The sequence below is a fragment of the Rhopilema esculentum genome, chromosome 20, assembly GCF_057945365.1.
Source record: "Rhopilema esculentum isolate cy_ngs chromosome 20, ASM5794536v1, whole genome shotgun sequence".
In the NCBI taxonomy this organism is placed as follows: Eukaryota; Metazoa; Cnidaria; class Scyphozoa; order Rhizostomeae; family Rhizostomatidae; genus Rhopilema; species Rhopilema esculentum.
Window position 1 is genome coordinate 14,643,608 of NC_142834.1, and position 25,687 is coordinate 14,669,294.

General features: G+C 37.8%; 1 protein-coding gene across 5 annotated transcripts in view; it reads left to right on the forward strand.

The window, feature by feature from the left end:
• LOC135687192 (uncharacterized) overlaps window positions 1-25,687 on the forward strand; it is a 41,325-nt gene that overhangs the window by 12,338 nt on the left and 3,300 nt on the right. For 3 of the 5 annotated variants that reach the window (XM_065203694.2, XM_065203693.2, XM_065203695.2), the window contains exons 2-15: window positions 980-1,075; window positions 3,347-3,395; window positions 4,162-4,197; window positions 14,894-14,975; window positions 16,915-17,018; window positions 17,756-17,851; window positions 20,106-20,186; window positions 20,879-20,909; window positions 21,297-21,635; window positions 22,195-22,300; window positions 22,576-22,617; window positions 23,448-23,540; window positions 24,091-24,159; window positions 25,071-25,157. In XM_065203694.2, coding sequence (XP_065059766.2) covers window positions 993-1,075; window positions 3,347-3,395; window positions 4,162-4,197; window positions 14,894-14,975; window positions 16,915-17,018; window positions 17,756-17,851; window positions 20,106-20,186; window positions 20,879-20,909; window positions 21,297-21,635; window positions 22,195-22,300; window positions 22,576-22,617; window positions 23,448-23,540; window positions 24,091-24,159; window positions 25,071-25,157 — 1,298 coding nt within the window. In that variant the 5' untranslated portion in view covers window positions 980-992. Of the gene's footprint in view, window positions 1-979; window positions 1,076-3,346; window positions 3,396-4,161; window positions 4,198-8,173; window positions 9,331-14,893; window positions 14,976-16,914; window positions 17,019-17,755; window positions 17,852-20,105; window positions 20,187-20,878; window positions 20,910-21,296; window positions 21,636-22,194; window positions 22,301-22,575; window positions 22,618-23,447; window positions 23,541-24,090; window positions 24,160-25,070; window positions 25,158-25,687 lie in introns of those variants that run through there. The other 2 variants (XM_065203697.2, XM_065203696.2) reach the window with 2 other exon arrangements.

Here is a 25,687-nt window from a genome sequence, read left to right on the forward strand (position 1 = left end):
ACTGTGGAATCGCACATGGCCGATTTTGAGTAACCATGGAAACATACAGCGAGCTCCTTCTGCACTTTAGTAAATAATTCCATCGCACGCCTGCCTTGACAGCGAGGAAAGAGAGCAGCCTGAATCTCAGCTGTTTTTCTGTGAGGATAAACTCATGGTTGTCACGACAAATCGCTTATGTAACCAACCATCTAAGAAAAGTGTTGAGATGGTTGTGAGTGAATGTCAAAACTCCAAAGATCTTCGTTATGATAAAATGAAGTCTCCATGAAACGGAAATTTGTGGTAGCATAGTTAATGTCCGATTTTAAGATGTATCACTTGTCCGGAATTGACTTTTATAAGACTCGCGTTGTCAGAAAGCAGACAAGAGGTCCTACATATTTTATTGAAAACCTAAAATCAGCCAACGAACATTTTTCAGAATAATTTTTTTATAAGAATATACACAAAATCCATTTTTCATGAACACATTTATTTTTGAAACCACCTCTGGAGGAACCATTATAGAACAAGGCTGTATTGACCTTTTTAATGCAATCCCTGCCATTTTTAACTTGGGGTGCTTTTAGAATACGTATTTAGCTTTAAGCTGTAAATTTTATATATCTGTAATTAGATCACTTTACTTCTCTTAATTTCAAATTTTCAAATTGTAATTTATTTTGATGGCAAAATTATATATGATTTGCTTCATATTAATGCTTTGTGTTATGTTCTTGAAGAAGAGAGAAAATTAAAAAATACCACAAGACTCCTGTCTCGGCACCATTCTTCCTTTATGCACAACCATCTTTTGTAAGATTTTTTGTAGTGTGTTTTTACAAAAAAATAGCGGTGTTCATAAACAAGGATGATTAGCTTCTGCTGACACCTAACGGTATAATTAATAGTGCATAATTTGATGCTTTTTTTAAGCATCAACACTAATCAATACAATTGATTTATCTAGGCATTAACTGTTAACATCTTTGCTCAGATCATAAAAGAAGATGGCGCATGGGATATCGAACAACAACCGACACAAGCTCGTTGATTTGCCACACTACAACAGCAGAACTTCCCTCTTCATCAGGTAAGAACCATAACTCCGTATTTCTTTTTCAATTGATAATCAAACTGAATTTACATAGCAGTGTAATAAGATATATACAGAGCTCGAATTAGATACTTTCTCGCAGAGTCCCAAAAGGAATTTTTCCTTCCTCTCGACAAGGGTCTAAAGATTTGATAACCCTTATCCAGAAAAATGGAACAAGGACAAAATTTGCGTGTGATTTTAAAAAATTCCTTCTTTTTAATGGTGTTCACTTCACCGTTTTCGACTGAATGACTGCCATGGTTTCTCTGTCCTGCCTTCTAGCACAGGCCTTTTCAGTGTATGTATATACAACATATACTTAGGGTGTTACATAGGTACATAACTGCGATGTAACCCGAAGCAATAGTATGGCGGGGTGATGGCCTTGGACATTAATTGCATTCTGCAAAGGACAGTGAGCAAGCCCACCCTGCCTATGCTGGTTAGTCAGCTTTTGAATTGCCACAGTCAACTGCTATCAATGATTTGAAAACGCGGCAGATTCCAAAGTCTCGTGTTACGCGTTTGAGCGCTTCGAACAGCACACAGACAGATGGCTGGAAGAGAAGATGTTCTTTTCCCGTGTTAATGGAAATGATGATTTGTGTGCGCTCTCTAATTGCGTGGGATTTCTGCATAATTTCAAGGGATTGTGATCGACAGATTGGCAAAACGAACGAAACTTATCGAAAAAATCTTCTCGGCCTAGGCAGGTTTGACAGGTGAAGATCTTAGAAAGCATCTGTGTTTAAGTCTTTTCCACTCATACTTTCGAGATTTCCAGCGAGTGAAAGGTGTCCTCGATGAACGATGTTTTTCACAAAAGCGAAACGACGGTAAGGGTTTCTGATACTTTACACCAATGAATAAATAGCGAAAAGGTATGATTTGTAGGTGGATGAAAATATGAAATATGATTTATATGTAGATGACTTAGGATTCGATTGTATGTGAACGAGAAATAATTTTTCATGTGATTTGCATGTAGATGGCGAAATAGTGAAGCCTATGGCTTGTATGTGGATGGCTTGTATGTGGATGATGAAATTATGTTTCATCCAATTTGTACGTGAATCGTGAAATGCTTCATCTAATCAGGAATTTTCACATGGATGACAAAAATTCTCCATGAATGAATGAAAGTTAAAGGATACTGGGTCTCGGTTGAAGAAAAGCAGTGTTGAAAGTTTTAAATCGTGTTCATATTTTCTGCCATGCCGATCTGCTTTTGAGAACTGTTTGGTATTTGCGAGAAAATCAAAGCAGATTGGAACTTCTAATGTGAGGCCTCATTTTAAAACATGTGATTATTGAAAAATGAGCAGTGGATAATGAACTTCTGTTCGTGTTTTAATTTTCTTCAGGCTTCTATAAGCATAACATGTAAATTCAACTGGCTATCTAATAAAGTACTGTTATATTCATTTCAATTTGTCGCTTTAATTGCTTGATGTTAAATATTATGGCGAGGATTTGGAACATTGCACCCTCTGTCGATTGAGAAAGTTTTGATATGCTTTAATACACGTGCTTCAAATTTCTCATTATCAAAGGCTCTTTTTCTTATAGTAATATTAATATACAAAATTACAGAACCTTTGCTCGCAACAAAGTTTCATTTGGAGTAGACGGAATACTCAGTAGAAATTAGGGAAAAGTATTGTCTTGGAAATGTCATTAAGATAAATTTCTACGAATGTAACTAAGAGGCAACAAATTTCAGACAGAGAATTAGCACAATTTCAAACAAGATTTTTTTGCATTGAATAAGTATCAATGAATGCATATGAATATGCAATGAATATTATCCGTAGATTCATTTTTAATTAAACGTAAGAGATGTGCTCAAACAATTTTTTGAATTTGAAATCTTTTTTTGTCTTTTCAAAAGATACATATTGACCCTGATAATCATTAGCTAAATTTAAATCTTTATGAATTTCATGCAGCCATCTTATATATGAACTGTCGTATATGCCACTAATTCTTGGGGGAGGGGGGAGGGGGAGGGGGAGGGAGGTGATTGCCTGAAAGCCCTAGTAAAGTCTTTTAAAGAGTTTTCGCCAGCTGAAATCTTATTCAAAATGCTCTGCTCTACATGTAAAAGTTAATTCTGATATTTTTAACGTGAAACAAACGCTGGCAATATGCTAATGAATTATCTTTCTTGTTTTGAATAAATTTCATGCAAGTAGAAAAATCTTGAAAGTGCAGAAAAATTAATCATTTGCGGATTTAAACTAATCCTGTCAATATCTTTTCAAGGGAACGAAGCAAAACCTACCATAGAAGAAAAAGACGAAAGAAGTCTCTGGTAAGTTGTCAGTGAAATAATGTTTAAAGTAGTTGGTGAAAGCATGTAGCGAGAGATAAAAAAATAAGAGGGCTTGAGTTGAGGGTTGAGAAAGCAAGCATTCGATCAACTATCAGAAAAGGGATATACCAGAAGCAAAGCCAGCCAACCCGGAGAAAGAAGCAGAAATACCCGAGACACGGCCTCTCTATATTACCGAAGCAGCCCCCTTTTCGTAACATTTCATTGCCACACCCACATGCATGTGCAATGTCTCATTTGTGAACAGAAAAAAAATTGTGACCTTCTCTTCCTGTTAAGTTTTATATGAACTTTTTGGACCATATTTTGACAAACGTACAGGCATCTTAACTCACAGAGATCTAACAACCACAAATGTAAAGCCTCCGTAGCATTTTCATGGTCTGTACCCAAACTCTTGCTCGCCACTCCAACATATGCTTGGAAAAGTTCCACGTTGGAAGCCAATTACCACGAACTCGCTGTAATTACCACGAACTCGTTGGAAGCCAATTACCACGAATTGTAAACATGAAATTAAAAATTTTGCACAAATTGCCTTTCCTTGAAAACCGGCACACACTCAGCGGATGATATTTTATAAGAAGCTCAAAGATGCATGAATGAGATACGTAGAAGACGTCATTACAAACAAATATTCTTGTGCCAGGCCCAGTAAGTATCTAAACGAATTTATGTGTATGATGCCATTAATCAGATTAGGTTTCTCGTGCATATTACTGACATTGTCATAATTCCCTTCTAGTCAATCCTTGCGTGCGATGGTGGTAGCATCTTCAGGGTAAGTTCTGCTAAAAAGGAATTTTTAAGACGCCTAATCTTTTAAACATTATCCATTCAACGAAAGAATGTACTTTGACACAGTAAGCTGAGATTTCAAAACCATTTTAATGCTACTTTGTGAATTTATTAAGAACGGAGAGTAAAGATCACAAGGAATTTTAAGACTAAAGGAAAAGCTAATCTTACCATTCACATTAAAAACAGCGTTGTTGTCTTCTAAAACAAATAAACTGCCCCGGATAATGCAAGGCGAGGCGATGCACGACACGATTTTGTTGAGGTTAATTCAAGATCTGAACCTCAATCCACGGGTAGAATGTCAAATAAAGAATATTTACTGAATAAAATCATGAAGCACCGTCTTCGCAAAACAGCATTCTGATAAATAGGTACCAGAGAGTTATGATTAGCAGACATTTTTAACCTACAATACTGTAAAATAGATGTTTAAATTGAGAGAGATACTCGGAAGACTGAAACTTTGAAGAATGACGATTTCTGCGAGCGGTTATACTTTTCTTTTCATTTCCATCATGTATTAATCCAAGGCTAAACCTTAATCAAACTGCTAACATAATAATCAACGACGGTTCTCCGCGAACTCTAATACTCATAACAATTTCCCAAAATATATAACAACTAATGAGGCACAGCGCATTCTCTCTCAAGCACTGCCTGTCCTAAATGCAAACTGGGCCGCAAGAGCTTTCGCAAGCCTCTTTGGCGAATCGGTTAGCTACCTCCTGGCGTTTAGCCTTACATGTCTAATACCTTCTGAAGCTCTCTTCGAATCTCTCCGAATCTCACTTACTACGTTTATTTATATGTACAATGAAATTACCAGAAAAGCGTGACTAAGCATAAAATGTTTCTAATAATAGACTACGAGATAATTCTGGAAACAGACGAATACGCAAAATGATGTAATCCTAATGAAGAGTAATCCAACAACAATATAATTGAATGCAGTGTAATGTGCTGTGTAGGTGCAGTGCTTTGTAAGCGCAGACAGAACATTCGAGACGCAAGGGGGATTTCCTAACAATCTACGTAATAAACGAAATAGCTACGTACACTGCTGGCATTGTTTAAGCTCTATTACAATACATGCAAACGTGTCTTGAAGCACCCAGCAATTCACGTTTTGCAATGTGTTTCCTTTCCTTTTCCAAGCATTGTTTCTTCCTAACCTTTAACTCCAAGAACAATGTTTATGGGCTAGGATAATATCATATACCTCACACTAGAAAACCTATTTTCTAATCCTCGGGGGAAAGGGGGTTAAAATTAACATCAATGTTCCTAGACCTCCGGAAGGGATTCCCTTTGTTGCACAAACATCTATTCTGGGTCCCTTCCTCTTTAATATATGCGCAATGATTTGTTACGCTCCATAAATGATACATAGACTTGCAAAATATGCATGCAAAGAGTATCTAAACAATGTAATTGCAAGGCCAACTCATTCCAAGACACCTATTCAATGGTTCTCAGATAATTTTATAAAATAAAATCCAGATATGGTGGCAAAAAATCTAATCAGCTGATTGCAGTTACTGTAGGCGATTATCTTAGCTGTTAGCCGTTGTGACCGATGAATTTCTCAGTTATAAGAACATAATCAATTACGACTTAAGATTTTCATATTACGCGCATGTTTAGCTATATGGACCATATTAAACTTAGAATCTTGCCGGATAACGTATTGAATAAACAAGTGTCTAATCCTCTGGTTAAATAAAAGTGAGCAGAGAAATAACTGACTTTTTTCAGTGGTGCAATGCTTAAAGAATCGGTCCTTTTCCGGTGCAGCACCACCTCTACCGCCCCTACCGCCCCTACCGCCACAACCGCCCCTAACACACCTACCGCCAATACCATACCTACCGCACCTACCATACCTACCGCCCCTACCACCCATACCGCCCCTACTACACCTACTGCCCCCATCGCTCATACCGCCCCTGCCATCCCTACCATATCTACTGCCCCTACCCAACTATTGCCCCCACCACCCCTACCACACCTACCGCCCCACCGCCCCTTCCCCATACTCAAAGTAGTTAATGTTTCCCCAACATAATTAGGGTTGTAGCAAATAAGAAACACCGCAAAACGCCGAGAATAAACAACAATAAATACACGAAAATCAGTGAAGGCTAATATTTTGCCCCGGCATACGGGGCTTCATCAGAGGAAAAAATAATTAGGGTTGTCTGTCAATGAGTTAAAAAGGAAATAAATGACAAAATGGGTGTGGTGAAGCTAATCATAAGCAAAAATAGATACACCGTAAATCCTCCAATAAGCCCCCGGGTGCTTACTTGTAAAAATGATTTTTTAAGGTGGGGGCTTATTCGATGGGGGGGGCCTTTTTCGAGCGTGGGGGCTTATTCGAGGATTTACGGTATTGTGCAAGCAACCTCAAATTGTTCCGCATTCTTATCCACCTCCCCTTTTGTTTATTTGTTCCGCATTCTAATCCACCTTGCCAAAGTTAGATAAAGCAAAGAAAATAGACGTTTTTAGGCTTATAATGAATCCCAGAAAGCATGTTTATTGGTGAGTTGCCTTCATGCTTGATGTCAATGCAATGTCAAAAAATTTTGAGAGTTTTTCACAAAATTTTTAAGAGTTTTCACTGAGGCAGCCGGGCCCTTGGGGAATATTCCATGAGTTATCGTTCAGGCTTAGGGGCCTGTTATACAACTTGTTTTGTCTGTCGTTCATCGTGTTTGTGGTTCGTTATCGTTAACGAGGATGTCTTTCGATGTTTGCGTCAGTCCATTTTGTTTGTCATCGTGCCATCGTTATTTTGTAATTGTAGGTTGCTGCTAATTATACGATCGCTATTGAAGAATCTTGGTTTTTTAAAAACGTTATTGCGAACTGGAGTCTGATTTATCAGCTTTACCTGTCCTGTAAAATACGTTATTTTATAGGCCCTGTACTCAATTACACTCTTTTCTTATAAGAACCAGTAAATTTAAGTTCAGGCTGACTGTTCATAATTTTTTCGAAAATCTGAGGCTACATTGTTCTTAATTTGTTCTTAAATTAAGAGAGTGTAAGCAGTGTTATTGCTAGCTTTTTCGCTCTAAGGAGGTGTTCAGGCCTCATTTGCCAAAATAAGTAAGTGAGACAGCCTTAATTTGCTGACAAATTTTAATATTCTCCGAAAAAGCACCCACACATCGCTAAAAATCCTCGATTTTGAGAAAAAACGTTGTTCAAAACTGCATTTTGCAGAAGCTCAGCGTCAGCTTGTTCTTAATTTGTTCTTAACTTTTGACCAGTTTTGAGGCTCGTGTTCTTATCAAATTGTTCTTACAAAAAAAAGAGTGTGTCACATAAAAAACCAACATTAAAGAAATATGCTGAAGCCCCTAAAGATGCGGGGCCTTTTCTTTGAACACTAAAGGTAGCTTTGATCCGTTACGCCACTGGTTTTCATAAACCACAAGTATTCGACAGTTAAACATCAAAATGACATCCCTTAATTGTCTCAAAGTATATCTTTAGAAACAGGGATTTTTATCATTTCTCAGAAACAATCCCGCCAAATTCCGCTTCACTCAGCATCGAAGCTTCTCATGACTGAAGTTTCTCAATCATTAGACTTGTTATAGAAACGAAAACTTCTTTCTTTGAGAAAAGTGTAAAAGAATTATGAGAAAACCAAAGCAAAAGAAAAGGTAAAAAATTATGATGAACTATTTGTCTTTTTCAAGGGTTGCCTCCTAGGGAAGAGTGGTCCTGTCCTCGTGGGCGATGTGTATGCTCTTTTCTCGCTGTCTCAAACGCTTGCTTTCAAAATGTTTTCATTTTTTTAAAAACCTTTTTATCAATGGCATATTTTCCACTTTGAAAAAACTCTAAGGAATAATAACCAAAAATTCTATAAAAGGAAACTCTGTATGCTAAGAATTACAGCATATGATTTCAACTTATACTCACTGGTTGTGAGTTTACGCTTACAGAACAAATATTCGACGACAGTAAATCAGTTGAAAATTCTGAAAAATTTAATATTCAAAAATGTTTGTTGACCGATTAGGTAAAATCGGTAAATCTATACTTCATTCTCAAGGATCAGGAGCGAACACAAGTCCAATATCATATTTCCAGAGTCGAAGTGAAGTGAAATTATGAGAGAGAAGGCATACTTTCCTTTATACAAGAATGGAAATTCAAGAATTAATTTTAACAGTAATTACAAGGCTCAAATTTTGTCGACAATTTGACGTTATTTGAATGTTTTGAGCAAACTAGAGTACCGTGACTTCCAGGTAAAAGCTTTGAGTAACACACATGTTGTATTGTGTTAAGACGTTTCTTTTTTAAATGTTTTCAAGACGACAGTAGCAAAGATTTGAACTTTCCTTCACGACTTTCAAGTTTACATATTGTGTCGTTCGAGAAAGAATCATAACTTTTTAAGATATTGAGGCTCAGCGAAACTCAGGTGTTCTTATCAAAAGATGTGCATATTGCATCTTTCAGCGAATCCTAAACATATGTTGTCAGGGAAAGAACGACCTAGCAGGCCTGATAAAAGAGGAAGTATTCTGTGGTCTCATCAGCCCACTTGAAGCCTCTATAGTGCTTCTAAGAATGCGGAGTTTGAGTGACAGCGGTTGACAAATAACAATGTAGGTTGACAAGCTATTGATGCATGACAACGACAACGATTTAAATACAGCTCACATCCGCTCAGCGAGGTTATATTACAAACGCTATCTGCAACCAAAGTGGTTAGGAATTAGAGAAATTAGAGAAAAGAGCACAACCAATTTTGAAGAGTCACTGTATCAAACATCCATACACTAGACGACGAAACTGTTTGTGATTTACGCAGGACAAGCATTCAAAAGACAAAATTTTCAGCCGCGGGCGAAAGGCATAAAGGACTCAGCCTCCCAGTAAGCCTATAGAAGTCGAGTTATTAGCCTACCCTTCGATCGACAGACATCATATGGGAAGATTTCGTCTTCCCAAACTCGGATTTATTGCGAAAAAGAGGAAGTCGCGCTCCGTAGACCTGCCTGCCGATGATTCCAGCCTTGAATTCGAGCGAATAAGAGAGCGGGCGATACGACGATGGCAGACGTATACCCCAGGCTGCACGACTGTAAGTTGAGTTCATAGAAGGTACCAAATCGACCACTGATTATTATGTTACAAGGGTTTGCCAACATTTGGCCTTTGATGAAATTCGATCCACCCCTAAAAAAAGATGATTCATTTGCACGTTGGTTCAACAACCTGCAGTGATTTGAATTGCTGTGAAATCATTTATCAACGGTGGTGGCGCCAGAAGTGCTACGATGCTAGGATTTAGCTTTCTCAAACTACCCCAATATAAATATTCCCCCCATCTTGCATTCTTCCCCTACCTAGCCGTCCCCTGGCACCACCCCAGTCATATCTTTTTTGTGATGCACTGTTTATAACAGAAGTAAGGTAAAAGCATGATTTCTAATGTTCTTTCTTATCCCAGTGGCATATGCTGGCGGTTGCATTTCGATCGTTGCATGAACCTGCCAAATCTTACTGATTCTTCCACTTTTGCTTTTATAAATAATTCAGCCTTGCCATATTGGAAACAAACAATTGATTGATTAGTCGAGATCTTACATGTCGTTGATTTTCTCGAAAGAAAAGCTTTTGATTACTTTAAACAAGGTACCTAGAATCGGCCAAGATTCAGAACTTGTAAATGTTGGAAAACGATTGAAAGTTTTTTAGTTTAAGTTTGTTTGTAAAAATGTCCCTTGCTTGTAAAAGCGGAAGCTTTTGATGCTGACATCGGCGGGTGGCAACGGCGTAACAACAATAAATGTTGATTTACATCAGATGAAGTTGTAAATGCACATACATCTTGTTTAAAATGATATTGTCAATTATTTGAACAGCAAGCATGTTAACTGATTCCCAAGTAATCGCATCACTACTGGCCTGCCCGACCCTTAATTTCATCATAGTTTCATCGTTTTTTCGAAGGTGTTGTGTAGGGACTGGGGTTTTCATTTTTATATCCATTTTCATCTCCCTCCTTCTTACTCTAGCTTTCTGAAGAATCATAGGGCTCACAGAGAATGTTACATCCTTATACAGGTCCGCCGAGAGGGGGGCAAGGGGCCCAGGGCCTCGAGGTCAAAGGGGCCTTAAAAAGTAATGAATATCCATTTTTAGAATGGAATCAATCAAAAGTAGCAAAGTATGCATTAAAATAGTAAAACATGTTAAACAATTGCAAGAAAAAGGCTGCAAGAAATGTTCTGAAATGCTTTTTAAGCTAATCTGGAGGGCATGGCCGTAATGTTTTCTGCTCGCTCCGCTCGCAGGGTTCGCATCTTTTGGTTTTGCTCAGGGCCTCCAAAACCTCTCAGCGGCCCTGTCCGTTAATGCTTCCAGATAACATCCCTATCATCGCCCAAGTTCGCGGGGATATTCAGTATATAACAGGCTGGAAGCGCCGAAACTTTACTCGCATTTTTTTAAAATGCATAACGTAGAAATGGTTTTGTTTACATCCGCAGTTTTGACCAGTATGGAGTAATAAATACGTCATTTTCGAAGTACCCAGCCACCACCTGAACAATATGGAGAATGACAACAATGCTGTTGGTTTTGCTCATAATACGTAACCAGCCGAAGTAAACAATTAGTATTCTACCATTCCGTGCAGTTCAGCATAACATATTGATTTGCGTGTCGCTTAAGGTTATATTGCGTGGATAACGAAATTGCATCAATAGAATGTCAAATTGCGTCAAAAGGATTTCGTAATAAGGCTAATTTTCTTCGTTTAGAAAACCTTACGTCATTGCTACAGAATGAGAATAGTTCATTGTGGTGGAAATTGATTCTGGGGGCAGGGGGGGGGGGGGGTAGAGGGTAGCCCAGGCCCGTGATTTCTTGGCAAGAAAACAGTTATAACCGGGGGTTAGTTCACTATTGCAAATAGCGTACGAAATTTTCCCAAAAGCAAAAGGATTTCCAGGGATTTTCAGATAAAACAATAGGATTTTTACCAAGATGTACGAGATTTTCATCAAGTGATTTGCCCCTCGGTTATAACAGGATTTAATTGTTATCATTCTTGACATGGGGAAGCAGTAAGACCAAAATAAACTTGTTTATCGATTTTTTTTCAAATGTTAGAGTATAGAGTGGTAATGTAATCTTTGTTTAAAATTTTTGAATTTTGACACATGAACAGAAAAAGCAGGGAAAGATGAAGAATTTTGTCCTAAATCTACTGAATCCAGGTAAAGATTTACCGAGATATGGTCAGTGAAAGACATTTGACAATCACAAGACAAACGAAGAGATTTGCTAACGGATTACTGTTGTTTTGGCCTGGCTTATAATGTCAGCCAAGACAAAATCACAATCGTTTAAAGGGGAAAGACTCCGTACTATTGTGGTCATATATCAGGCAATTCCTAGCAGTTCTAAGTTCGCACAGGTCTTTTTGTTCTTCTTGCAGTGTATGGGGTGAAAAGAATGACTTTCCATAAGTAGGTTTTAGTGACTCATCATTTTGCACATCTATTATTGAAAAACGTTAACGAACAAGTTTTTGGGCCCCAACACTAATGATTTCTGCTGAAGGACAATTCACTCGCCTATACCTACGAGATTGCCACGAAAACAAAAGGATTTTTAGAGATTTCCAGATAAAAAAAGGATTCATACAAAAGATGTACGAGATTTTCACGGAGTGATTTGCCCCTCGATTTCCGCCACTACACCCTAGCCTTGTCAGAAATCCTTAAATGTACATGGAAGCAAAAACAGTCAACCACCAAGCTTCGATGCTCTTTTAATACAGATGTCGGTAACAACTAGACTATTTTCAAAATAACTTTCCACAGCTGTTATGAAGTAAAAGTTACTCTCTTAATGTTTGAGGGTAGTTCAAAATTTTTTAATACTCTTTAATTAAACGCTTATGCATGGGTTGTCTATTTTGACCTGACTCGATTTATGTCAGAGGTACAGAGAAGTTCAATGTGATGACTGCGTAAGCTTGAAACTTGGAGTAACATATTATCTTTGGACTTTCTACTGCGAAAATTCACCAAATTGTTTACGTTTGTTTATTTGTTCGCGGGCAATGTTAGAAAAGATAGATGGAATGGTATTTGCTTGCACAAAAGAAGCTTTGAGATGGAAGACAATATGCGAAATTTGATTTCTGGCGACTTCTAAAGGCCTGCATACCATTCATTATTGCATCATGCCTTGCGTCTTTCAAAACTATAATCTCAACAGTTACTAGGATTTTCTGTTTAATTTTGTGAAGAAGCTTTCGCAAAGTCTTTTAAATAGAAAGAAGGATATAGATAACAAACAGATTGGAGAGATATCCGAATTAAAAGTAAAGAAAACAGGTATTTCTGCCAACGTAGGCTTTTTCATGCGTAGCCTGCGCGCAGACTCAAAGTATCTTACCAGGAGAACAGTTCTGGTAAGATACTTGGAGTCTGCGCGTAGGCTACTTCATGCATTGACCTATAATCGCACTGGAATCAGTGACAGCGCCAGCTACTGCATAGTGGGAGGACAATGGGCAAGACCACGCCCATTTTGCCTCGTTTCAGTGCTTTGTACCAGGCAAATTTTCCCTAGGAAATAGGATCTAACCCTACCGAGCCTTTTTATCCGTTTTTAGAAGAAATGTGTAGACCATGTTTTAAAAAAGTGAGGGGTAATTACCCCCCATACCCCCTTGGCTGGAATCCGCCACTGACTGGAATCGGATAATTTTTTACCATGGGCAGGGATCAGAGAGGTATTGATATGAAGATAAAGAAAAAGTAAACCTTTTTAAAAAAAATTGAAATAAGGATTACCATTCATTCAAGGCTCTGCATAAGTTCTTTAAAAAAATTTACCACCGGAGTCCTCGTTTCATTTTATTTATTGTTTTTGTAAGTCATAAGCATTTGTAATCATAACAGGCACACCAAAGCCGGAGGGCTGGGGGAGCTTTAGCCCCCTCAACTTTTTTCTGAAGTATGATATTATTGATGTTGTGGCATCAAAAATAATGGTCGAAAGATAACCATAAAATATTGCCAATTTGTCTAGTAACATAACAAAGCAAAAATTATGCATTAACAATAATTGGTTGCTAGGCGCATGCAACTTCGCAGCTTTCCACAACAGCTTCTAAGAAACCTGATAATGGTCCACCATAAGAATGCGGTGCAACGGGGAAATCCATTCTAAACAGTCTGAGAGCATCTGGGTCCAACTTTAGTGCATTGTGACGTCATATAATGATCTGCTCCTTCAAAGTTTTAATTGTTGCTCTGACCACTAAACGTGTTACTTTTTGAGGCAGTAGTAATTGTTCTATGATAAGACATTTGTTCCAACGCTATTTGATAAGCCTGCGAAAAGCCATGTTGTGGTGTATCATCGTAAGAGCTGAATTCTCTATTTTGCACGGCACCTTGCCAGATCAAAAGGAATGTTATCGACTAGAAGGGATATTTGCAATGAAGAGCTCACTTTCGCCATTTTATCTCTTCGAGATTAAACAATGAACTTTCAGTGAAGATATGAAATGACGACAAATGCTATTTCTCGATTGGGATTGTGAAATAACCAACTGATTAAGTATTTTGTGTGATTATGGTATCGCTTTTGCTTGCCATTTGCACTGGTTATTTTTGCTTTCTGTCGCCACGTGGTATGTCATGTGGTATATCATCTGTGGTATGTATTGTCAAAAAGAAATTCAAAGTAGGCGAAAGTCGATATTGCACAAAACTGAAGGATTTTTAGGCCTTCTTGTCAGGCAAATTTGTAGAAGAGCGGGGAATATACGGTAGAATCCGTTCATTGAGTGTCCGGTAGTTCGATTTTTGTCCAATTCGAGTAGAATATTTGTTCCTTTAAGAATAATTCCTTTTAGTCCAATTTTGATAGCAAAACGTTTTTATATCACGAACAACTTTTTGCTTGCACTAGAGGGCTCAAATCATTGTATGTTGCTTGACCAGGCCGAGTTTCAAAAACATCGAGATATTTCATTTGACGTAAAATCGTTTTTATGACTTTGCTATCAAAAGGTGTACGGCATCTGTCAAAGACGCTTACATCGTCTACACAATTCACCTCACTGGTTCTCACAGATATGAATGTGTTGAGAGTAAGTTGATCGTATGAAGAGCTAGCGAATCGTAACTTAGCGAATTGCAAATTGGCGAGAAGGACGCTCTCTGTACAAAAACTTAGCAAGTTGTAAATTGGCGAAAGGGAGCATTCTGTGTAGAAAATTTGCGCTTTTCAGGTTGGCGAAATGACGTTTTCTGCGTCAAAATTTAGCAGACTGTATATTGGCGAAAGGGAGCGTTCTGTATAAAAATTTTGAGCTTTGCGAGTTGGCGAAATGGCGTTTTCTGTATCAAAATCTGCGAGTGTTGAGTTAGCAAAAAGAAAGCTCATTTGGTCATGATCGCTGGACATTCGGTGAACGTACAGTAAGATCTGGCATGGAATTGTCCAGTATCTGTTTGTTTACACGTGTGGTGCAATAATTTCATGCTACATCATAACTTCATTTCTTGTTGTTTGCTGCCCATTTGCCCATCTAAGTTTGCCCCTCAATCGTCAGTCTTAGTTTCACGTTATCATATATCATATGGTTTTTACCTTCTTCATTTTCATTTCAGGTGCTGGTGTCCGGTCGCAGCCCTATCGAGGAGTTCCATCGACTATTTCCTTCCCTTCCCTCGGAAGAATTCCCTCTTAATGGTAAGGAATATTGTTATAATGTCTTTTTAATAATGTTTAACATCAGAATACCCCACACTTGTTAACTGTATCTAGCAAAGCAATTTTTAGTCTTAGTTATGCAGTGAAGGCCTATCTGTTAGACATATATGAGGTCAGAAGTACTGTCTGTTGTAAACTTTAGGCCGGTGATTTAAAAGCATTGAGGGTATACCCAAATACGCAGAGTCATGATTTTCGTGTTGCAATGCTATTGGTGGGCATGAAACTGATCACATGAAGTAAATTGTCAGCAACGGATGCTGATATCACATGAAACTTCACCAACCCCCCATAGAGAAGGCCTATTTACCACGACTCAATGTCTTTAATAGACAACAATATACGAGATATATGTTTTATTTCCTATTAAAACTCGTTTGTGTAAACTAAAACTCATAAATCTAACCCTCAACCATAATTTACTTAGCAACAACCTAGCAGCTAGCCCCTGAGGTCAAATGCCGAAACCGAAGCGATTTATCAAGTGTACGAAAACACATGGCTGAAAGGAAAAAAGACTGGGCACTACCCTATTCCCAGGACTCCATCGTTTAAACACTTTCCCTTGTAGGGAGCTTTCTGTTGTATGGTGGTTATTTGCACAAGACATTGTAGGCATGACATAAATTTAAGCAAATAAATTTGTTACTTGTTTGGAAGGGGGTGTCTGTTGTTTGAAGTGTCCGTTTTAAGAGGTTTTGCTGTAGATGCACTGCAACGTATATAGATAAACAGCAATGAATCAGTGCTAAGTGGCGTATACAAGACAGGTCTTGTACTAAGGAGTCACCTTAGGCCCTAATTTTTGGTTTAGTGTTTTAATGTTTGAGTGTCAAATTCCTTATTAAAGAGGCGTGGATGAACAATAGGTCTGGTACAGGGACTCAATGGCGTGTTATTATAAAGAGTTTAAACCTGAATTTGAACATAGTAGGAACAATTTAGAGGTAGCGAGGTATCTCTTTCATGTATAGTTTGACAAAAAATGAGCTAGTGTTAGTTTAGTCTTTGATATGCCGTTTCTGGAACTAGAATTATTTCACAAATATTATTCTTTAATCAATAGTTCTTTAATCAAACAGCCACCTCTCCAGAGTCTTCCTTCATATTTGTAGCAAAGATGCTTAAATTAACCACATATTGCAATTCGTACAAGATTTTGATGATTTTGACCGCTGCAATTTGTCAGATTTGATTGAAATACCATTTACGGTTGAATGCGGCATAACTCAGGTTTGAATTATTCATAGTGGTCAGCATCGCTGCAATTAATGGGTAAAAGCACTCGCAATTTTTATACTTAATCGGTTTTCTGAGGTCAATTTCTGATACTCTTCTTCTAATAATACGCTAATGAGACCCGAGGCAATTTCCATTCAACACCCAGCTGCCATTTTGATCCAGCCTCGATAATTCCTTAATTTACGGAACTGATCTTTAAGCACACGATTTGGTTAGCCAACCATGCCACTTGCTTTCCCCTTCAGATGTGCTCCTTTCAGACGTGCGCTCTATAGATATGCCGTTTTTAGAACACTCAGTTTTAAGGAAGATATTCTTATCGAGTTCCCCCGTGACCACACCTCGTGATTCCTATGTTTGGAATAACAGAACCTTGCGACTCCCCTCTCTTCAAGATAAAGTTTGGTCATGACAGGGACTCTAACCAAAGGACGTGGAATCGATAGTTCGCGACTCTTACTACTGAGCCATCCTCATCCCATACCTTATTTTACACATTGTAATCAAAGGTCTTTATCCTAGTCAGATAAAAGGTTATCTTGATTTTTTTCATGACCCTACCCCCCCCCCCCCCCCCCTTTCAGCTTAATAGTCCAAATAGGCCACTGATTGTAGTATAAAGCTCATATTTTCTTCAAAAATGTTTCAATTAAGCCTGGATGTGTTCTTTTTTCAGTTTACACATGCGCACTAAGCAAGGATATCTTGCTCCAAGGAAAGATGTTTGTGTCACAAAACTGGATTTGTTTCTATTCAAACATCTTTGGTTATGAGACGAAGGTGTGCTTTTTTGCTTTCTCTTGACATAAATGAATAAATGAATTTAAAAGACAAATATTTTATGCTATGTTTACGCTTTGATATTGTTCCGCGGATCATCAAACCTGTTTTGGAAAATACAGCACACTTGTTATACAATAGCACCCGTACTACAAGTGTTGATAGAAATAAGCAAGGCAAGTACTAAGAATATTTGAGCGTGCTTCTATATTGATTTCACGGTCCGAAAACTTTGTTTTGGGAAGTATAGCATTCCTTTCCGCAATAACATCCAAAATACGATAAAATAAACAAGTAAAAAACAAACACCATGTTTCAATGCCTTACTTGATATGAACTCCAGCTCAGTACTCTAGATCTTTCTAAACGAGCGTTGTTTCCTAGAAAAGATAAATTTGTTTTATTCAGAAACATATGAATATCTGGAAATCTCATTTAATCTTTTCTTAAGATTTTGCAATAAATCATGAATTCATTATGTTGTGATTTATACAGTTTCCCTTTTAATAAATATTTGTCTGTCTCTTTGTAAACAGGTGAAGATAGATGTATAGAACAGGGCGGTTTTAAGCTGCTACTCCGAGTTTCACGCTTAATGCGGTAATCAAGCAACTGTTATCGTTAAGCATGAATCTCGGAGCAGCAACATAGAACCGTCCTGTTCTATACACCAAATAGCGTGCACAGCTCTGCTTATACTGCATCGACCAACCGGTAAACATGAATTTTCATTTCAGGTGAAGATAGAGATGGACAGAGTTGTTGCCATCAAAAGAGAAAAAACAGCGTTTGTTGTTCCGAATGCAATTTCAGTGCAAACACCAAACAAAAGAGTATGGCCTATTTCCTTTTCTTACAACGTCTTCTTGCACGAATGATTTTATCTCCTTTATGTACTTCTAGTGTATTATAAAGTACCGATAAGCCCGCTTATTTTAGCCCCAAGTCCACCCAGTGGAAAATTGGCTATCCAATGCGATGCACATGAGATTGAACTAGCCACCCTACCTTATGATGCTGTTGTCCAAAAACAGCTCTTTCACTAGCTTGTTTGGCCTCTACGTAGTATGTGGGGCTCGCCTAAGCTCGAAAATCGAAGTTTCAAGTCGAATATTGTCGTCTGAATTCCCAGTCCTTTGATAAATTATATAACAATATTTCTAGAACGACGTTGTTTAAAAGACTTAATGTTCACTGGCGACTGATTGTCACAAAGGGAGTACGAAAAACTCAAAATCAAGGGGTGCCATATATCTAAAATACTTCGGAGCAATGGAATTGGATAAAATTGGAACAATATGTACAGACAAAAAGGAATGGTCATCAATGGTAAATGATATATCGCACGGAGAAATGCGGGGTGGGAGGGGGGTTGTGTGCCCCCTGAAACCCCTTTTACGCACAGCCCCTGCTAGGTTGCATCTCTTTTTTCGCAAAGTTTCCTAATAAAAGCGTGAATTACCAAAGAGTGTATAACTTGGTCTTTATTCACATATATTTTTAACCTTTTTCCTTTGCTGCCAGTGCCATATTGATTGTCTTAAACATGACAGAGGGATCAAAATTCTCAAATAGCAAAAAGAATATTGCTTCCAGGCAGATTCTGACTTGGGATATTGAGGTCCCCATATGACCTGTTGACAGTATAGATTTACTTTAGACATGTCCCAAAAGACTTCGTGGTTCGATTGGCCCGTCACTATCGTATCAATATTTTGTCATGTGATTGGAATATCGGTCACTTGGTGGTGAAATTTAGCCAGGGGTATTATATGGTGCCACCAGTTAGAAGTCATTTTGCAATAGAATGATGTCAAGTAAATTCCGACCACATTTATTTATCACATCACCAGTTCAAACGTTATGTGGCTTGCATTGGTTAATTATCAAAAAGCAATATAAATTGATTGCTATTTTCGTCGTTTGAGCCGCAGTATTTACAGCAACAATACGCTTGTGGTTCCATTCATTAACATGAAGAGGGCAATTATAGGTTTGGGGCATGCTTCAACCAAGTATGGGAACGAACGAACTTTTGTTATGCAACGGAAAAACCTTAAATCCTTAAGGCAACATCACCCCCACCTTCTCCAAAATTGTATTGTAGCTCAGTTTACGTCGCTCACTCTTGTTGTAAATTTTGGGGCTTGAGAATTTAGGAGGTTTTTAATAGGGGAAAATTCAAGGGATATTTTAATAGAGGCAGATTTTAATAGGGACGTTTTTAATAGGGGCAGCTTTTTCACAATTCTCGTGCTCCTTTTATTTGCAACTTCGCTTAAAAGCACACTGTTAAATAGCAAACCAAAGTTAAATTATGAAAGTAGAAAAATACATTTTAGTCAAAAATAGGTCTGTTTATTGACCAAGGCAGTCTCTTCGCACAAGCACATTGTGTATTTTGTTGTTGTATCTCAATTAAGCTCTCGTGGAGGCTTCATAATGCGCAAAAGTTTGTAGGGCTTAGTGCCTTTTTTACTTCAAGCTCGGGGGCTTTTTTGAAGGGGGCTTGTACAAGGTGTTCGTATTTGCTACTTAGCTTCTGAAAGTAGTTATAGGGCACCGAGAAGCTATGTTTATCAAACAATGTCCTGGCTCTTCCTCTCAAAGTGACTACACCTCGTGCTTCCTACGTTTGGAAGAACAGGGAGCTGTCCATTCTTCTCACTCTGTGTGAAATTTTGATCTTGTCAGAGTCTCGAACCCCAATCTCTTGGATCTGTAGTCAGCGCCTCTAGCCACTGAGCTATCCTTGCACTTACTTCTACGGGGTGGGGGCCGATTCAGTGATTTACGGTATTCGTTTGCTCGAGATTATTTTATTTTGGTTTGCTAATATCTCAAGGCAAATTGCTTTTATTACTGCTGGAAAATAGTTCTTGAGAAGCAAGGTTTGAATGAACCGTAGTCACAATAAACGTACCAAAGTAGGAAAGATTTTTTGACCGGGGCAAGTTTTGGAATCAACTCAAAGCAGTGCTATTGTGTCATCAGATCTTTATGTCACATCACGATGTCAAACTGATGACTACTCACAAACAACGTTATGAATGAAATTTTCATATTTATATCCACATTTTCTTCCAGTTTTTCTTCTGCTCATTCTTGTCCCGTGAGACTGTCTTCAGACTGCTGTCTAGAACCTGGAGAGCATCTTCAACAAATGAGGTATGTTTAAATTAGAAGCTCTTATACCGTAAAAGCTCTCTTTTGCCTACCTCTCTAATAAAGCCTCTTCTCCGTTAAACCCCTTCTCTATTAAGCCACCTCTCTATTAAGCCCTCTCTCTGTAAAACCCCCTCTCTGTTTAGCCCCCTTTCTTTTTAGCCCCCTCTCTGTTAAGCCCCTTCTCTGTTAAGCCCCTTCTCTGTTAAGCCCCTTCTCTGTTTAGCCCCTTCTCTGTTAAGCCCCTTCTCTATAAAGCCCCTTCTCTGTTTAGCCCCTTCTCTATAAAGCCCCTTCTCTGTTAAGCCCCTTCTCTGTTAAGCCCCTTCTCTGTTTAGCCCCTTCTCTGTTAAGCCCCTTCTCTATAAAGCCCCTTCTCTGTTAAGCCCCTTCTCTGTTAAGCCCCTTCTCTGTTAAGCCCCTTCTCTGTTAAGCCCCTTCTCTGTTAAGCCCCTTCTCTGTTAAGTCAAGGTATCAAAGTTCTATTTACTGGCATAAAGGGCAAATAGCAATAAACTTGTTTTCTCGTTTTTGAAATAGAACTTTTGCGAAAGGTGTGTATCAAATTATGCTGCCCAACTGAATATTACTTTCTCTATAAAGATTGTTTTATACAGCCCAAATGAAGATCATTTTACTATAGAATTTGTCTTCTCTTTCCTTAAACTTTGCTGACTGAACTATTTTCATTACAGCTGACCGATGGTAGGCCCAATAGCACAACAGGTTAGTGTAAAGTTTGCCCGTCTTGTTTATATTTGAATCTGATGCACGGTATTAGAGCTTTTTTAGAGTCATTGTGAGAGAGTCACAATTGAGGCAAAGCACTCGCCCCCCTCTCCCCGATGTTATGAGGAGTTATGGCTACCTAATTATATTGCCAATAAAGGGAAGGCTTAAAATCAGAAAAAGACTCAACATAACTGAAACTTTTTGAACGTACGACAGCCAGAAGATTTCAAGAAAGAAGAGGGCATGCCCCTCGTCCTCGGCCACGGCGCCTCAGTAATGCTTTCAGACTTTTAGCAGTTATCAAGTACGTACCTACGTCTATAAAGTTAACACTTTCGTTAAGAATATTTTCATTTTAGTATCTTTGATTTTCTTTACCAGGTGAAATTCTTGATATCCAAGCAAGAGATTGCAACCAAAACGACTCAACAATCTCCATGTTTGATTCGAGCATGGATGAGCCGCGAGCCGTTTGCAGTGATATCGATGACATCAAACTGAAATCAAGGACGGAACCGGATGGTATTCTGTTCCCACAAACCGTTCACGTTCACAATTTACACCGCCTGAACGGCTACCACAGGGTCAGCATATCACTAAAGCCGGAAACGAGGATATCGCGCTGGAACACGGTATCGGATCTAAGAGAGGCTAAGGCCATGAAGCGAAAGAAGGGACGGTCATATTCGTCTAATGAGCGGATTGCACCACTAAAAAAGGGTATGTTTTTTGTTAATTACTTAGATTTCCAGCGAAATTATACGTGGCTTTTATGAGTCTTCAGTTGAGGGATCCATTAGTCCTTTCTTATAAAAAGAAACAATAGTCCATTGTGTACAACAGAAAGGGTTTCTGGGGCTTGTGGGGTAACCCCCTCTCCGTTGGCAGTATTGCCCTGAAATGATTCATCTTCAAACCTGTACTACACCTTTATGACAAGCCGAGGGACTATAATTGTCTGCAACGGTTGCTTCAAGCTGTCGTTTTTTTGTTTTATGTTTAAACATCTCCTGCCACGCATCTCAAAACACAAGAAAAATCCTTGATGAAAACCTCAAGGTTACAATTTAACCTTTCTGATGAAAATGACAGAATGTAAGGGCGAAAGTTGCATCCAGCTTTAAAAATGCCTGATGCTTATTCCTTTAGGATAATAGGCTGGCTATCAGGCTAGCCATGAGCAAAACAGAAAGTTCCTTTTCCGGATTTAAAAAAAGTTGTATGCAAAATGTTCAGAGTGATGTGCTATGTTTTTATCACCGATTCATGATTTTTGCAGAAAGCCTGAGCGAAGACTCCCGACCTCGGCTCTCCTCGTCAGTGGTTCGATGGACACAAACGATTTGGGATAGTTGTAGTAACAAAATTAATTCTGTTTTCAGTAGGTGAGTATTCAGCAAAGTTTTGAGAAAATTGCAAAGTTTTCAGTGAATTATAAAAGTATTTTGAACTGTTGTGATTTCCTCATAACAATGTGAATTTTTTACTTTGATTTCTAACCATTATTCTGTTTTTGAAATGTTTCTAGAAATTTTTTGTATCCTGGTTAAAATGATCATCATTTTCGATTAGTGAGTAATTTCCTTTTTGATTAAATCTTTCTCTTTCTTTTTGGAAAAATTCAACTGATGAAATAACGTCAATTTTAAACTCTTTTTAGACCAAGAAATCTCTCCGTACTCTTTCATCTAATCTGCATTGCGTAAGTATTTGATTTGCAACGTTTCATTTTCTAAAAAAACATTGCAACTTCAAAAAACAACATTTATTAGCCATCTGTAATTTTAATGCACAAAATCTCACGAGCCTACATCTTAAAGTGAGAAGCACTTTAAATATCAAATTCTATCAACAACTAGTTCAACAATTTGAGAATAATAAGATCTCGTTTTGGTGTAGTGAGTTGGTTCCACAAGTTTGCCAATGCCATCATTAAAGGCAAAATCTTCAACCACAAAATGCCAGTAATTGACGACTATCCTCATTTTAGAGGTACTGGGCTATCTTTAAAAATTTTAAAAAACTTCAGTACCACCCAAACAAAAAAATTAAGAAACCATTTGATTTTACAAAGCTTTGGCAAAAAATGAGAAAGCTCGTTACATTTCTTTGCAAGAAATTTTAGTTTTTCGTTCAATCATATTGTCACTAATAGAAGGGAAGGGGAAAAACTTAAAAAAAATTGTTTGTGGGTGTTCTAACGATTTTGGCAAGAAACGAAAAGACGAGGACCTGAAAAAGTCGAGGTCCAAGATCAAATTCCGGAACCAAAGAACTGTTGAGTTCTACTTGCTTTGCAATCTCACAGCGTGACTAAAGTTTTGTAAAAGTTATTTTATTTAACATGAATGTTTAATTGGTTTTATCTTAGTCTCCATTACAGACCATACGAAATTTATCTTCGCTATATGCTTTGATCTACTGGAATGTGTACAAAGACCATTATGAAACTAATCTTTGTCGCTCGATTGATTATATCTTGGCTGTTGAACAAGGTCTGTGAAATCAATATGAATTATTTTCTTTCTACAGAATTATCATTCTTGGCGTTATGTCCATTTTCTTAATTTACAAGATAAACAGACTTAGCCAAGTATTTGTCGAGAGAGATCACGGCCTTCCTCAGTAAGTTTATCTTTCTTATCATATTTTAATAAAGATAATTGGTATATTTTCTCCTGGATAAAAAATAATTAAGGATGAAACTTGACTCGTTTAATTGAGAAGGAAGTGTAAAGTTGTCAGGAAACCTTCCTTAAGGACGAGAGCACGTCTTTCCCCTGTGATAAAAAAATAGCATTAATTTTGGACCATTCTGCATTCCTGTTGCAACATTTTGTAGCTTGTAAGGTGTGTAATCCTAAAGCCAGCTTTTGAAAACTTCCCACAAATCTTTGGCGGAGTAAGCTTTTTGGGGATGTCATGCCCCCATACCCCTTTGCCCAACAATTTTCACAAAGTTATTAGGTTTATTTTCTTACTTCTATATCATTTTAAATTATTTGATCTAGTTGATACTTAATAAAGTGTCATTATGCTAGGTTGTAGCTAAAGGCGTTTTTGGACACTGTTTTGCTTACACTGTGCCAAAAAAAATTTTCCCACAACATTAGCGTTTTTTACGTTATTAACAAGTCAATGGGCTCTAATAAATCTTTCTCTATTGATCTCAAAGTTGTTCTTTGATGGGGGACAAAGATTCACCGAGCTTCCGAGATTTCATAGCTACCGATAAACTTCGAAGGTAAGAATTCTGCGTTCGTCTGTATTTGCAATGTTTTAAGATAGGCCTATAGTCCTCAAGAGATGACATTATCAAAATAATTTCCACCATTTGTAAAAAATCAAGCATTACTACTATGCAGCAATGTCTTTGACTCATTTATTATCAAATAACTCAAGTATTGTCAAAATTTAACTTTAGGAAACTTTTGTTTTGGTTTGAATCTACCTCGACTCTTAGAAACATTTCATTTGCCTAGAATGTTTGAATTCTTGTGAAAGGCAGACATCACTTGTATGTTTTGAAAACGTTTGTAAATTTTCTAGATAGATATTGCTGAAGAAACCTACCTTCAGTTCGAGGGTTTCATAAACAACAAAACCAACTCAGTTCTCGCCATGTTGAAATTCAAACCTCGTGCGTTTGAAGTGCATGGTGGGAAATATTTTTACGAATTGGCTGTTTAGTTGAATGGTTTTATACCAGAGCAAAACATAAAGGAAGGAATGGGGGGGGGGGGGGGGGGCGCTAAAGTCATGTCCATTTCAAACTTTCCCACACTTTAAACCATCTATATTCAGCCACCGACTCTAAAGTTAACAAGGGTGATTTTCAGATGCAGAAACTCTTATCCTAATCTTATCCTTGCCAAAAATAGTTTGAACACCACAATATTCACGTACAAATGTTGATAATCCCAATATCTCTCCAAGTCACCAACGCTGTTGCTACTTTCTCCCCCCCTCCCCCTCCGTACAATGTTGATTCATTCATTAGAATTGTTTATGTGGAGAGGAAACAACTTTAAAAACTGTGAACTGAGCTGCTTCCCCACGACGTACTAGCTAGAATGTTTTCTTTCGCCAGTGATTGTGCCATTGATTCGCAAAGGCTATATAGCTTTGTTAAACATTGGTTGTTATTGATTTCAGAGTGAATACAGTTCTGGCAAGCAATTTACATGCTGTGCATGAGGTAAGAAAGTTACGTCATCAAGACAATGTTTGCTTTCTGAGGAGGTAATTCACTAAAACATTTCTTTTACAGTTAACGTTGTTAAACGATTCATCTAGTTCAATCGATAATTTTTGACAGGGTTAAGGTTTAAATATCAACTTCAATTGAATAAAGTGTTTCTCAACAGAGTTCGGCATTTAAGCATAGGGATTGATAATCGGAGATTAGCTTTGATCTTGCAGAATCAAAACAATTGTCGTCACAGAGAAACTTAGTTAAAGTTAAAATAAGACTGTTTAATAGTAATAGCAGCTCTGCTTTTTGGGACAATCTGTGTAAATCTTTGTAAATAATCTGATATAGTCTTAAAATTCAGATTTACTCAAGCAACTTTTAGTTAACTTGTGTATTTCCAAAGTTTTTCCAAGGAGTGATTATTTCGTTTCTGTCGAGTACAAAACCTACTATAGCAATCCATTGAAATGTGTATTCAAAATGTACAGCAGTTTGGCCCTTTATCTTTAAAAAAAGCACTCTCACAAAAGCAGCACATATTCAGTTACTCCGACCACTCTCTCAGCATAAACGTCTA